The sequence below is a fragment of the Olea europaea genome, unplaced genomic scaffold, assembly GCF_002742605.1.
Source record: "Olea europaea var. sylvestris unplaced genomic scaffold, O_europaea_v1 scaffold1446, whole genome shotgun sequence".
Classification (NCBI taxonomy): domain Eukaryota; kingdom Viridiplantae; phylum Streptophyta; class Magnoliopsida; order Lamiales; family Oleaceae; genus Olea; species Olea europaea.
The window spans coordinates 9,432-23,524 of record NW_019232004.1 but is presented as its reverse complement, the minus strand read 5'-3'; the positions used below and the strand labels follow the sequence as shown (position 1 = coordinate 23,524).

The 14,093-nt window shown below is 32.3% G+C and overlaps 1 protein-coding gene across 1 annotated transcript; it reads right to left on the bottom strand.

Annotated features, from left to right (window-relative positions):
• Positions 1–3,069: 3,069 nt before the first annotated feature.
• On the bottom strand, positions 3,070–12,027 carry LOC111376086 (NADH dehydrogenase [ubiquinone] 1 beta subcomplex subunit 8, mitochondrial). The gene is made up of 4 exons (XM_022999012.1): positions 11,770–12,027; positions 11,557–11,643; positions 11,353–11,448; positions 3,070–3,341 (listed from the first exon to the last, which is right to left on the bottom strand). The coding sequence occupies exons 1-4, from the start codon at positions 11,905–11,907 to the stop codon at positions 3,285–3,287; spliced, it is 378 nt and encodes a 125-aa protein (XP_022854780.1). The 5' UTR covers positions 11,908–12,027; the 3' UTR covers positions 3,070–3,284.
• Between the last annotated feature and the right edge of the window lie 2,066 nt (positions 12,028–14,093).

The window sequence follows — 14,093 nt, the reverse complement described above, 5'->3', positions numbered from 1 at the left end:
AAAAAAAAAAAAAAAAAAAAAAAAAAAAAAAAAAAAAAAAACTGCTGTTAAAGTTTTAGTCCTATTTTTGTCATTTAATTTATTTCGAATTCTTTACAATTTTAATTCCTTTAGGTTAGGTTTTCATTTAAACCCTTATTAATAAAGGATTAATTCTTTGTTTTGGGGTATTTTGGAATTAATAAAACTTCTTGATTTTATCTTGGAAAAAATTCATAATCCAGGTGTATTATCTACACAATTCAAAAATCAGGTAGATAATTTGAAAATTCAAAATTCGGGTACATATTTAATTAATTAAAAATATTTATTAAATAAATATAATAAAGTCACATTTATACGATTAATGGTCACATATCATCAAATTAATTGGCCACAGGTTATTTCAATGTCACAAATTATTCAAATTATAGATCACAGTTCATCTATGAGTAACATATTTTAAAAATACTTGGTCAGAGAGCAACCAATTAGTTGGTCACGGTTGCTATAACACGTCGCCCCCACCACAACCACCACCAACAATAACAAAAAATGAACACCAAAACACAACAGCCGACTGTACCACACAACCATCGACCACCATCTCGTCACCATCACCACAAGCATCACCGCTACTACCCTAACTCCCCAATAATGCACCACCACCACAAAGTCCAACGAACACCGATCGCACTGAGTCAAGCAGGCCACCCAACCAGCACCTACTCCATTTCAACATACCTGTGCAAGTTTTTCAACATAAAACTCACTGATTCACTCTCACATCCATTCGAACTCCTCGGTCTAGACTCATCCAATTCACTCCTGAACTCATTCAACCTCTTCTTCAAGTTGAAATCCAACCCACAACCACTACTGCTCGGCACCACCAGGTCCACCACCACATCTACTACCGCTCCAAAAAAACAAGAAACCCATCAAACACCTAAACACCACACCAATACACTTTCACACACTAAACTATCTTTTGCGTGTCGCGATGCTGTTACACTGCCATCGACCAGCGTCGCCGCACATACAGCCACAACAATGCTGCAGCTTCGGCGCTTAGATCGACGCTCAGCAGCCACGACATCGACGCTAATCGCAGCACCGATACTTGTCGCAACGTTGACGCTCGTCCTCCACTCGACACCAATCACAACACCAGCATTTGTCACGGTCAAATTTAGCAACAGTCAGTGTTGTTAGAGAGAATGGAGATAAAGTAGAGAGAATGGGGTGAATTGGGGTTTGAAATTGAATTAATTAAATATCCAATTAATACCTAATTTTTGTTTAAATAAACTTCGCACCTAAATTTTAAATTTGAAAGTTTAGCTACCTAGTTTTATGTAATTTCCTCTTTTATCTTTCTTTCTTTGATGGATTTCAAATTTTGTTTTCTTGAGATTTTCAATTGAATTCCTTGTTTCGCGTCGCATCACCACATGATGGCTACAATAAAATCAAAGCTTTTATGAACACATGACTCCATTTCCCTTAGTGGTTTAATTGTGTAAACAAATTTCATGTGTAAAAGACATCAATGATTCACAAAAAGTCATTCTTTCTTACATACATACATACAAGACAAGAAGCAGACAATATATCTAACAAAAAGAATTCACCTTAATGAACATTAAGTTGTCGCCAATAAGATCAATATTATCCAACTTCCCACATATCTACAACAAAAGAGGAAGTTCAAGTAACTATTATGACCAAGCACAAAAGAATGAAATCAATTTCAAGGGACTTTAGCAAAGATGATGTAACATATTATCACATTTTCCGATTAAAAGTAAGTATTGTTTTAATAATCTTCATGGTTAAACTATCATTTTTATCCATAAAATGCACGTTATGCCAAGCATTGATAGACCCGAGATGAGAGTGAAAAGGCATTTAATAGTACTCAAGAAAAGGGAAGCATGTAAACAGATACACCCAAAACAGTAAAATCAGCACCAAAAAATGTAAGAGATACTGCTAGTTTTATAGGCAAGACGCAAGAATGAGATGCGCCACAACCCTTTTTGTAGTGGGTTGGAAAGAGGAAGCATAGTGGATTTGTAGCGGTCGACGTTATTTCTAAATGGATGCGAAAAACAGAAAAAGAAAAAGGCAGCATTGTAACATGAATAGTGTTATGAACAATGCTAGGTATGTCACATGGGCGAGCCGAGCATGAGCTAACATACTTGAAAATATTTTTGCTCGGCCCACAAAGTAGCCATAGGTGGGCGAGCTGCTCGCCCCCACCAACGTATTATATTTTTTTGTAGTTTGAAATGTAGTCAAAGTTAAAATTGTATACAATTTAATATTTTGTGTACAATATATTTTTAAAAATAATAAATAAAATTAATTTATATATCCAAATAAAAGAAATAAATTTTAGTTACCTTACTACCTGCTTCATCTATAATTGCAATATGTAAAAGCTAGCAAATATCATACACAAACATGTGCTTCAATTGAAGTGCAATATTTGCACTAACTTGTTAAATCTTGATCCAAAATTTGTCTTCACATCAAAGACTTTACATCATTGAGTGCTGATAACGATGTGGGTAGAGATAATAATATCAATTACTGAAATCATTATGCATTTCACTAATGAAATAAATTAAAATACTCTCTACCAACTAATGTTTCATTTCTAGTAGGTGCTCAAAGCATAAGATTATTTGGAACTCACGCAAAGTTATACAATTCAAATAACAATATGAATAAGATGGTTCTTTAATTTTATATTGCACCAATGCGATATCCATTTCAAAGATTATAAAGTGCAAATTATTTTGAATTATCCCTAAACATTGTTTCAGTCCATGTGACTTGAAAAGGGAACCCATCACTACAAAATGCAAACGTGTTTGATTATCATGAATATCTTATTTCCATGAACTTTGAAATGCTACCTTTTTTCTTACTTTTCATCATGAATAATTTCTTATTATGAAAGTTATTATCTTACTGTCGAAATGAATAGGTTATTTATTTCTTATTAAGATCAATACAAAATTATTTATTTTAGAACTTATCTACTTATAAGTGAACTGTTAAACTTAGCCAAACGGCTAAAACAGAGGAATGGTTGATTGGATTTCAATGCAATCACTGTAAAGGCAACACGTACTACAATTTGCACCGAAGTCGAAAAATAGTACCAAGCAACACAACCAGAAATTCGTTGAGAACATTGGTACATTCTCAATTATTTTCTATGGATGAGACTTTAAGCGGCAAAAGGGGCATAACAAGACTTGCATGAGAGGCCACCTGCACAGGAAAATCTACGGTTCTCCGCCAAGCTCTACTCTTAGGTTGTCATATGGGTAGACCTTTGGTGTCTGCAAAGAAAAAACGGAGAAATAGCATCAGCCAGAGAGGCATATCACTGGAAAGGAAAAAAAATTATTAATAATAATAATAATAATAATAATAATAATAATAATAATAATAATAATATATATACTTTGCAATGACGATAACGCATAAACGAGCCAAAAAGTACGATTCTACGAAAATGTTATAAGGGTCTGTTTGGGTAACAGTTGATTTAAAAGGTCGAAACATTAATTTCTCGTTGTCAATCTGTCAGTTATATAGTAATGGAATCGAGAACAGAACACTGATAATTGCCATGCAACCAGCTAAGAAGATGTACAGTAAACAATTCAAAAATAATGTCAGAAATTTTGGTACTGCATGTGAATGCAATAGAACTGAACAAAACCAGGAGTTACTAAATATTCACGCTAAGCATCGAGAGAATTTAAACCCTGACAAGAACAGATAGAACTTAGTTTTCTTGTACTTTTCTCAGATCTTGTAGAGCAATTTTCACAATAGTACAAAAATGGTTTGAAACAAGTCATCTATCAATTAAGAAGTAAATTTCAAATGTCTGAGCATATTGAAGCACATCTATTAGTGCAAATCAGACACAAGGTAAAAGATCAAAATGAACTGAGCGTGAGGCCAGTAAAAGAGACGGAAAGATTTGATTTTATGGCAGGGACACAGGTAAACCTACAGAATTCATTCAAGGACCTGCTACAAATAATTCTAAGGATAGGAAAGAACTCAATAATACAAATTCTCGAATTAGTACACACCTCCAAACTACATCTTGATTGTGAGTTAAATAGCTAAAATCTCATGATGTATTACAAGCAACCATAGCTTTTATCCCCAAAAAAAGCCAATCATTTAGTACGATTGTCTAAAATCCACATCAGATAATTCCCATAAAAAGTGAACTATTCTATAAACTCCAGCTTCACTTGTCCAAAAACTGCCAAAATAGCAGTGATGCAAAAAAATAATAATAATAATTAAATAAATAATATCATATCATGGATATTGCCTCGTCTACCGAGATAATGCTAACATCACAGCCTAGGAAACACCATCAACTAAGAAGCACGGATACTTGTCAACTTATTGCATACCCATATTCGATACGTATCCAAGCTTGAATGGCCTTGAACATGCTCTAATTCGTACCCTATACTGGTTTTTTAATCATTTTATATTTTTGAAATTCTCAATACACCAGACACGTTATGATGTGGAGAAGAAAAGTTTTATTAGTTTTATTCTCTTTTAAAACTTACTATTATTGGTAATGAATAGTTTTTTTACTTGATAGTAACTACTGTTATTATTGATTAACTTATTGAAAATAAACATTGATTAATTAAAAATTTCATACAAGGTAAACATGTTTAAGATATTAGTTAACTAAGCAGTTTACACTTATTATCGAAAATAAATACAGCTTTAGATAATTGACCACTAAAGTTTTATTATTAAATATAGACAATAATATTAAATCTTTCAATACATATAAAATCAAATTAATAGTTGACAATTATAGTTTTATTATTAAAAATAGATAACAGTATCAAAACTTTTAATATATATATAATGGGGTAATTAATTGACAATTATAATTTTATCATATTAACACTTTTAATACAGGTATCCGCTTATCCTTAAAAAATTGTAACGACATTACTGGTATCGTATTGTATTCAAATTACATATACAAATCCGTGCTGCTTAGACCATCAAAACCAACACTACGTGACAATGTGATCTTGTATGCCAAAACCAAATGCCACTATCGCAGCTAACACCTTCGCCGATGCCAACCCATGCAGCTATCCATGAGATAACCCTAAACTTAGGTGCTTGTGTCAACCTTCAAGGTTGGTTTTTGGCAATAATGTAGGTACCCACCCAAGAACCCATTCAAGCACTTTTGACCATTGCACAAAAATAATAAATGTACTCTGCATCAACCTTAACATCCCTCTCTTCCTTAGCATGCTTCTTAATGCCGAATTTCACGTATATTCCAATGTAACTAATTCATGTCTTCAATTCAAGCTTTACTCTCTAAATTTTAGTTGTAAAGAATGTACCCTAAATCATCATAACACCAACTTACAGGTTTCCTGCTCTGGAGTGATGATAACTGAATTATCAGATCTGAAATTAATCAATTAGATTCCAGTCAGAAGAATGGCTAACCAGCTCTTAAGATGTTTTTGTCTGCTCATGGCAACAAACTATGTCCTACAATAGATTCTAAACACTCGACCTAATACCATATTAGCAATTAAAAAGTAGTTCAAAGCTATTAAAATAAGAGATTCAAGAAAAGAATTCAGTTTTATACAAATTGGGATATTATCCTGCTGCAGATGAAATTTCCATTTGTTGAGTTATCAACGTCACAAGAAACTTAGTCAACTAATGAATCTTTTTTACATTGCTGCGTTAGATTTTGTCCTACATCGAATGGAAGATCTAATGCTCCTTCACAACCACATCAAGCAATGTTGATTTTGGTCTACTTTTACTTCTAACTTGTTTCGCTTGGATAGCCATACTTTTAAGATATCCACCCAAGTTGTTCTTTAGGTTTATACAGTGCATGCTCCAACTTTCTAAGTTGTTCTCCCATTAGCTTGTTGTTAATTGGTGCCACCACCATTGGTTATCAGAAACCCTCATTTCTTTCTTATCCTATCCAAATTAGTATAACTGCAGCCCCATCTTAATGTCTTCAAGTTGTGTCCATTTCCCCCTCAAAGACTGAAAACCAAGTACCATAAATCAAAATTAATATAATACCCCTCTTGTGAAACTTAACTTTTAATCTTGTAGGTATTTTCTATATGACGTATAATTCCATCAACACTTGTTCGTTCCTTCTATCCCACTAAATCCAATGAGTAACACTTCTCCATTTCATCCAACTCACTATATCCGATTCATCACACCATCCTTAAGACTCAAGAGTCAACCTAAATACCTAAAACACAACTAATGGAGACAATTTGAATTTCTATAGTAACAACATATCATCCTTATTCCACTATGTCTAAAAGCTTGCTCCATGTATCCTTAATTCCATTCTAGTTCAACTTAGCCTAGAACCTTTGAATTCCAAAGTATGCATTCAAGATTCTAACCTTTCGAGTCTCATCCTATGTTATCAGCGAATTACATACACTAAGGAATCTCAAGTTGTAGATAGAGCAAGAAGATACATACTTAAGAGTTAAGAAACAATCTTGAACGAAGAGTATCCTGATACTACCATTGTGTCTTCCCTAGACTAGCAAAGCAGAGGCTCAGCAAATGAAATTTCCATTTGTTGAGTTATCCTGTTGCAGATGAAGTTTCCTTAAGATTTTGTTTTTATACTTTCTGCTTAAAATTACTCTTGCAACTTCTATAAATGCCTTTGGCATTTTGAATATCACGACATTTAAAACCTTTAGAAAGTCATCATTCAATACCTTGAGACTTCTAAGGATTTTTAAGAAGTCTTCAAAAGCCTATATTGAATGCCCCTCAGTTTTATGGAGTCTTAAAAAGTCTTATATTGAAAACAGACTTTTTAAATCTCTAGAAATCTTTAAAAGTCCGGATTAAAAACACCAATCTTAAGGACTTAAAGTTGGAGTACATAGTACATTTGAGAGAAAAGGATAAGATATACACAGTACTATGGATTCAAGTAAACCCCAACTATGACTGTTTACATTTGCATAAAGTAATTTATTGTTTCTTTAACCATCAATGCCATCACAATAAAAGCGAAGTACAGCAAGCATCTTATAATCACTAACATTATGAAAATGAAAAATAAAATGCATATAGTAACCAATGTTCTGAAGACTAACCCACTCTTCAACCTCAAAAAGGCAAACGGTCAAGGGTTAAAAGAACCAAACCAGTGTCAAACTGGTTATCAAGAATAAATTAATAAATATACTTATATACTACAAAAATTTAGCAAACCAAATAAAAATAAGTATTTCTAATATAAAACGACATAAATAACATCTATAGATTGTTTAAATATTATTTAGCATTTTAGTATGTTATTAGAATAAATTTAAATGAAAAATATGGAGTAAATTAGAAGGAAAAATGAAGGACTTCAAGTTTTCCTCTACATTTTTTTGAGTAACGATATTAAAATTGGTTACAGTACAGTGTTTTCCATATGACAAAAAAGTAACCCAATATGCTTTTCCCTTTTTCTGTAGCGCTTCTGTTACCTTTCAAAAGAATTACCAATCCTAAACCATTAAGAAACAAAGTATCTAAAGGAAGTGATATTTGCTAAATGTCATAACTCTTCGATACTCAAATCAACATCCCATGTCATATATAAAAGTGGTATAGATTCAAGTAAACCCCAGCTATAGCTATGCCTTACATTTTCAAGCCAGATAAAGTAACTGATTCTTTCTTTAACAATTAATGCCATCACACATAAAAGTAGGGTAGATCGAGCATCTTATAACCACTAACAAGCATCTTACAATCTTTAACATAATGAAATCTAAAAAATGACAAATGCAGATTGTAAAAAACCAATCCGACCATTGACTCAAAGGCATAAATAAATATTTAGATGTTGACAAAACCAAATTAATTAATGTATAAACAAGAGTACTCATTAAACTTCTAGTTTTCATTGTCCAATTCTAATATCAATAAAAAATGAGGAAAACGATATAATTTAAATCTTCAAATGGCTTAAGCCTCTGTCTGATAAGGATTTAAATCTAGATTTTAATCTAAATTAAAGTTAACAATTAATTTTAACCATATATTACATGAGATCCACAATGTTTCAACCATACATTTCATTAATTTTTATCAAAAATTACTAAAAATCTTATTTTAATCCTCACCAAACACGAACTAAATTTTTTTAGCATTTTAGTGAGCTATTAAAATAAAATTAAGTGAAAAATATAAAGTAAATTGGAATGAAAAATGATATCAAATTCAAAAAATCACTAATATATTTTGGGCTTTAAGTTTTCCTCTACATCTTTTCAAGTAATAATATTTTTATTTGTAAAGTACACTGTTTTTCATATATAACCAAAAGAATTCCAATATGCTTTGTTCCTTTTTCTGTACAATGTTTATTTACTTTTTAAAAGAAAGTAATTAGAAATTTAAAACAAAACTACAACAATAGAATACTTTCATCAAACAGAGTCAAGGACAGAGAGAGTCAAGTCGGGCCGTTCTAATCCATATGTCCTTTTTCACATTGATTGTTTATTTGTTTATCGAAGTGGCAATTCAATTGTTCCAACTGTTGCCCAGAAAATAGAGTGGCTAGCGCCCACGCCCACCCCCACCCCATGAAGAAAGCTCACCGAGAAGATAGATACATAGATCAGAGAAAGGAATGAGGGGGACCATTAAAAATAAAACATATAGAGAAAATGATTTTTGCCATCTGGCTTCAACTTCCGTATTTTCAAATCAATTGATTTTATGTATCAAACGGTCAATTCCAAAGTAGAATCAAATAGAAGAGACAAGAAGTTTTTCAAGCCAAAAACCAAAAAGGCCTTTATTTCCAATTTTAAAGAAACACACTATATAAGTATCGTATGAAAAGGTGAGCCAAGAAGGGGGAGGGCACAATTTTAGGGCTGCACGAGAAGCTGAAATCTTACAATTTCAGCCCTTGGTCAATATGGCTGCGCTTTCAGCTAGTTTTTAATTATATGGTTTTTCACCACAACTGAACTGGATTTCCACCCAGTTCCAGCAATTCCGGTCAAACTGGCCGAGCCGGACAGGAATTCAGGACAGTAATTGTAACCCGAATATTAAATTTGCATGAGGAATCAAATAGAGATTCTCAAGATAACTAAGATTAAGAATATTCTTCCACAAATTGTATTTGAACTTTGTGTGGGTAAAATTAGAAAGTGAGAACTTTTATATATCACGTGATTGTTTTTCTTAACATCACAATCTACAAGTGTGTGTATAAAAATTTGAGGATATGTACACTTACACTCTTTGAGACCAAGAACCTACATTCTACTGCCTGGCAAACAAAATTATTGCTTTCTACTTCTCATAAATTAAAATTGTCATATAACTAGAAAAGTTTGTGTGCCAACTCTAAATTTGAAATTACACTGGGCCATGTTTTGCTCATAAATTACCTAAATAATTTCATGGTAGTCATCACAAAATGATATAAAAAATTGTAATAGGGAGTTACTGTTGTTGATCTAGTGAGATTGGCACTTGAGAATTTTTCATTACAATAAGTTTACATCGATGAGCCTAAGTCCTTACCTTTCTACTTCAGTCTAATATGAGCAATTTAAAATCAATCTTTCTAACCTCATTCATCCCATATCCCGCTAATAATACCTCAGTAAGTTGTGCATCCAATCGGGAAACAAGTCTACATCATCATTTCCAAAAAAACTAGGAATTGTTAATTAAACCCTTCGCCAAAATCTTCAATAATCAAGTTCATGATGAAAAGACTCATTGTGAAGGCCGTTACCATAAGTTCAATTTCCCTCTAATAAGGAATCAAATTCTGGCAGGGAACACCTGAAAACTGCAGTTCAGTGTGTGCGCTGCTACTTGTAAACAGACTTATGAGTATCTTTTCCAGGAGAACTACCTTTTGCACGGAAACTAGAAAGCAGAAATGTAGGATGCAGTTGAGTGTTGGGTCATCAAAGGGAAAAAATATCCATAAGATAAACATAAGCAATTTTGAGGATGTTAAGATGAGTGTGAAAACTAGAATAGATAAAATACGAAACAAGACTATATGCCACAGAGCACAAATTAAGAACAAGGCATCTTAAAGAGTGGAGCAATGTCTTTCTGGAACTCACATAAGTTGGGAAAGTCTCAGTGTCAGGTTAGAGAAATGAGAAAGGGACCAGAATAAACTTGGCCAGAGGTCTCTGCAAAAGATTTGATTTCCTTGAATCTTTTACGAGAGGTAGCTCCAGATCAAATGAAATTGTGAAAAAAATATAAACCAACCCCAAGTTAAAGAGAATAACAGTTAGTCATTATTAATGATAATAAATTGAAAATGAGGTAATTAATTTGTAGGCAACATGGATTATTGAACAGGAGAAACAGGTGTTGATGTTGGCTAGACAAAGGACAGATTCACTTAGTTATCATTATGCCCTTGTTTGGACTCCATTTTAATGAGTTTTGGGAAAAAATTATTTTGGAATGGTAATTTTTTTGAAGATTGTGTGGCTAAAAAAGTGAGAAAAAGTTTTCGATTTACGTGTAATATTATTTTATTAAAGAATGTGTGGTTGAAAATGAGTTTTGAAAAAATGTATTTTTGGTTTAATTGAGCTCAAAAAACTTTAGCAATAAGTCAAATAGTAAGCATGGTATCAAAAATGGAGACAACTCAATGAGATCTCTACCATGGTTGAGAATGGAATAGGCGACAATGAGGGAAAGAAAAAATAAGTATCATGGTGTTCTTCCTTCATGGAACCACATTTAAAATTAATGGTTGGTTTTTTCATTCCTTTATCTCTTGTTACAAATTTTGTATTCTGATAGGCACGGCAATCCCTACTTTAAATTCCAGAAATTAAACGATCACAAAAAATTCAAACCATGCAGATTTCAAGTTCACAATAATCCGTTGTAATCAATAGTTTAATGAGATCTACATCAACTTCATAAAGTGCTAAATCACTACTGTGTAGCGAAATGGAAAAGCATATATAAACCCATAAAAACACAGGTTTGTCCTTAAAATAGTACATTCAAATCTTTGTTACTAAGTTCTCTAAATAATATGTGGTTAGTTGACACAAGGGAAAATTATATATAGTTCTGTACTTAAATATAGAGTCCAATTTCTTTCATACTAATATCCAATTCACTTATAGTAACACACATTTTCTTCTTTTATTATTTAAAAAAATAAAAATAAAAAACCAAAAATAATAAAATAAAATAAAATAAGCCAATCTCAAATATGGATCAATATTAGAGACTTACGAATGGGATTTTGGAAGCCTTGTCATTCCACACAGCTAAGAGACCAAGTGACGCAAAAAATCCCAACCCTCCACACAACCAAGCCAATGCTTCATACTATTAAAACAAATACATTCAGTCACTAATAGTCCAACAAATACCCTCAATCTAATTTCCAAAACCCAAGTATAAAAAAGGTGAAATTGTATCCACGTGAAATCTGACCTTCCCAACAGTATCAGCAATGCGATCTATACATGGTTCTGGAAATGCAGTGCCATTATCCCAAACAAGCTCATCGTTCACTGGAAGCTGTAATATTAAAAATTTATAAATAAAAAATAGGGTTCTTCCCAGAGTCTTAATCTTCCTAAATAAAATAAAAGTTAATAAATATAAACAATTATGTGCGTGGGGGGGTTAGGGAGAGAGTGATACGGGTTTGTCGGGAACGATGTGTTTGCCGACGGGTAGGCCCATGCCGGAGCGTTGGCGGACAGAGGCGGCGACAGAGCGGGCGGCGACACCGTTTCCGCCCATGATTCGTGATGCCACATGGCTCAGCCTTCCTGCCATCCTCGATTTTCTTTTCCTAGACTCAGTGATGAAAACCTTCTCCGAGGGTAAATGATGGATGGAAATTTGAGGTCAGTCGCTGGCTCGCTGCTTACATAGGCGAAGCCACATAAACACCTCGGCCAAATTTGGTGGCTAAAATAAATTTTGGAATAGTAAATTTTTTGTTTTTTTGTTTTAAAGAATGTATGATTAAAATGTTAAAAATAAAATTGAGTTTATATATAAAATATTTTATCGTATAAATATATCGGTAAAATTAATATAAGAATAATGATTATCAAATAGAGGCTTAAATGACTCCATATTATTTTTCTTTTATTTTTTTGTGTAAAGTATCTGTTCAGATAACATGGAATTTTCAAATTATAAATAAAAGTAATTTTAATTATATATTTGAAATTAATAATTGACTTTCCAAAAATAGAAAATGAAATTTTTACTAACTTTTATATTTCAAAAAATAAGGCCACACAGAGGCCATATAAGAGTTTACTTATTTTTAGATGAGTAACTTTCCCACTTGAATAAATTATAAAGATATACTTGGAAACCAATTCCAATTTCGAAGATAAAATTTTAGGGTATGTTTGAATACAAAAATAGAATTTGGGTGGAAAGAAAATGAATTTCAAGGAATTGAATTGTCTATAAATTGTTTTCTTGGGAATTGTCAATTTATTGTGTTTGATTAGTATAATTTCTCACGTGAAAAATGTTAAAATAAAAGTATTTTTTGATATTCGTTTGATTTTGTTTTACATGAAAATTGTCAATTAAAGGGATAAAATTTACTAGTATTGAGGATAGAATTTGTTTCCATTGCAAAAAAAAAATAAGCAAAAAACCCAAGAAAATAATCTATATTTTGATGTTCGTTTGACTTTGTTTTACATGGAAATTGTCAATTAAAGTGAAATTTTTTTTTATAATAATTCTTAGAGTTTGTTTCTATTGCTAACAAAAAAATTAAAAATTGCTACAATTACCAGGAAAATGAATTCTCACCCTCAATTAGATGGAAAATATCCATGTGGCAACAAAAGCAAGAAAACAAATTCCATGGAAAATAAATGGTATCAAACACCATTAATTGAGTAAAAGATGGAAAACTTATTCCATTTTCCATGAAATTGGTTCCAACCAAACACTACCTTATAGTAAAAATGAAAAGTACCTGGAAAATAGCCTCTACGTTTTTTAAGCTTAACTAAACATGTTCTATAAGCCCTTGATTTGAGCCTCATTTAAAAAAAAATATATATATATATATATATATATATATATATTTGATTGATTTATATATAAAATTATTTTATTAAAAATGTTTAACTAAAAATAAATGTTAAAAAATGAATTATTGAAAAATGAGATTCGAACAAAGATTAAAAGTAACTATTTTTAAGCTAAGCCAAGGGTGGGGATGGCACCTCATCCTTGTTCCAAAATCCCCGCTTAAAGGAGTTAGGACAGGGCCGAGATCTACATTCATTAGCAGGATATGGGTTTTAACTTCTGGACCTTGATATTCATTCAAAGGGATTGTGATCAAATTACTGGGCATCTAGTCACGTGATCATCTGGCTATAGCATTAACAATAAATCTCTGTGTACACAGGGAAAATATTCACAGGAAAATTACAGATCCCTCACATGGGTTGGTCCCACACGGGCCCAGTGCAATAGAAAATGGCAAAAAAAAAAAACGAACCCACCCATGTCAGATCCCTGTGAAAGGGTCGGTAAGAGTTGGGCCTGTACGCCCAGTTTGGTTGATAGTATTAATGTTCCTTATCAATCTCCATCGTTGAACTCAGACTCAGGGAATTCCTAGGTCTTTCTTTTATGCTTTTCCATTTTATTTTATTGATGTATTTTGAGACATTGGGTGCAATGTCTAATTTAACTTTGGAGGTGAGATAAAAATTTATGCTTTTACTGTTTTTTGAGCGACTGTAGCACTGGTGGACCCACAGTGGGTCCTGGTGGGTCACTCGACCCACCAACTTAAAATTGATTTTTTTTTCCCTATTTTTCTCAGAAATCAAATTTGAAGCCTTAAGAAATTATTTCTTTTTGATAATTTCTTTTGTATTATCTCATGAAATGGAATTGGGGATTCCCTTAATTGCTCCAAATTCTATCTTGTTTTGGCTATATTATGATAATGGATTTTGCTGTGATTT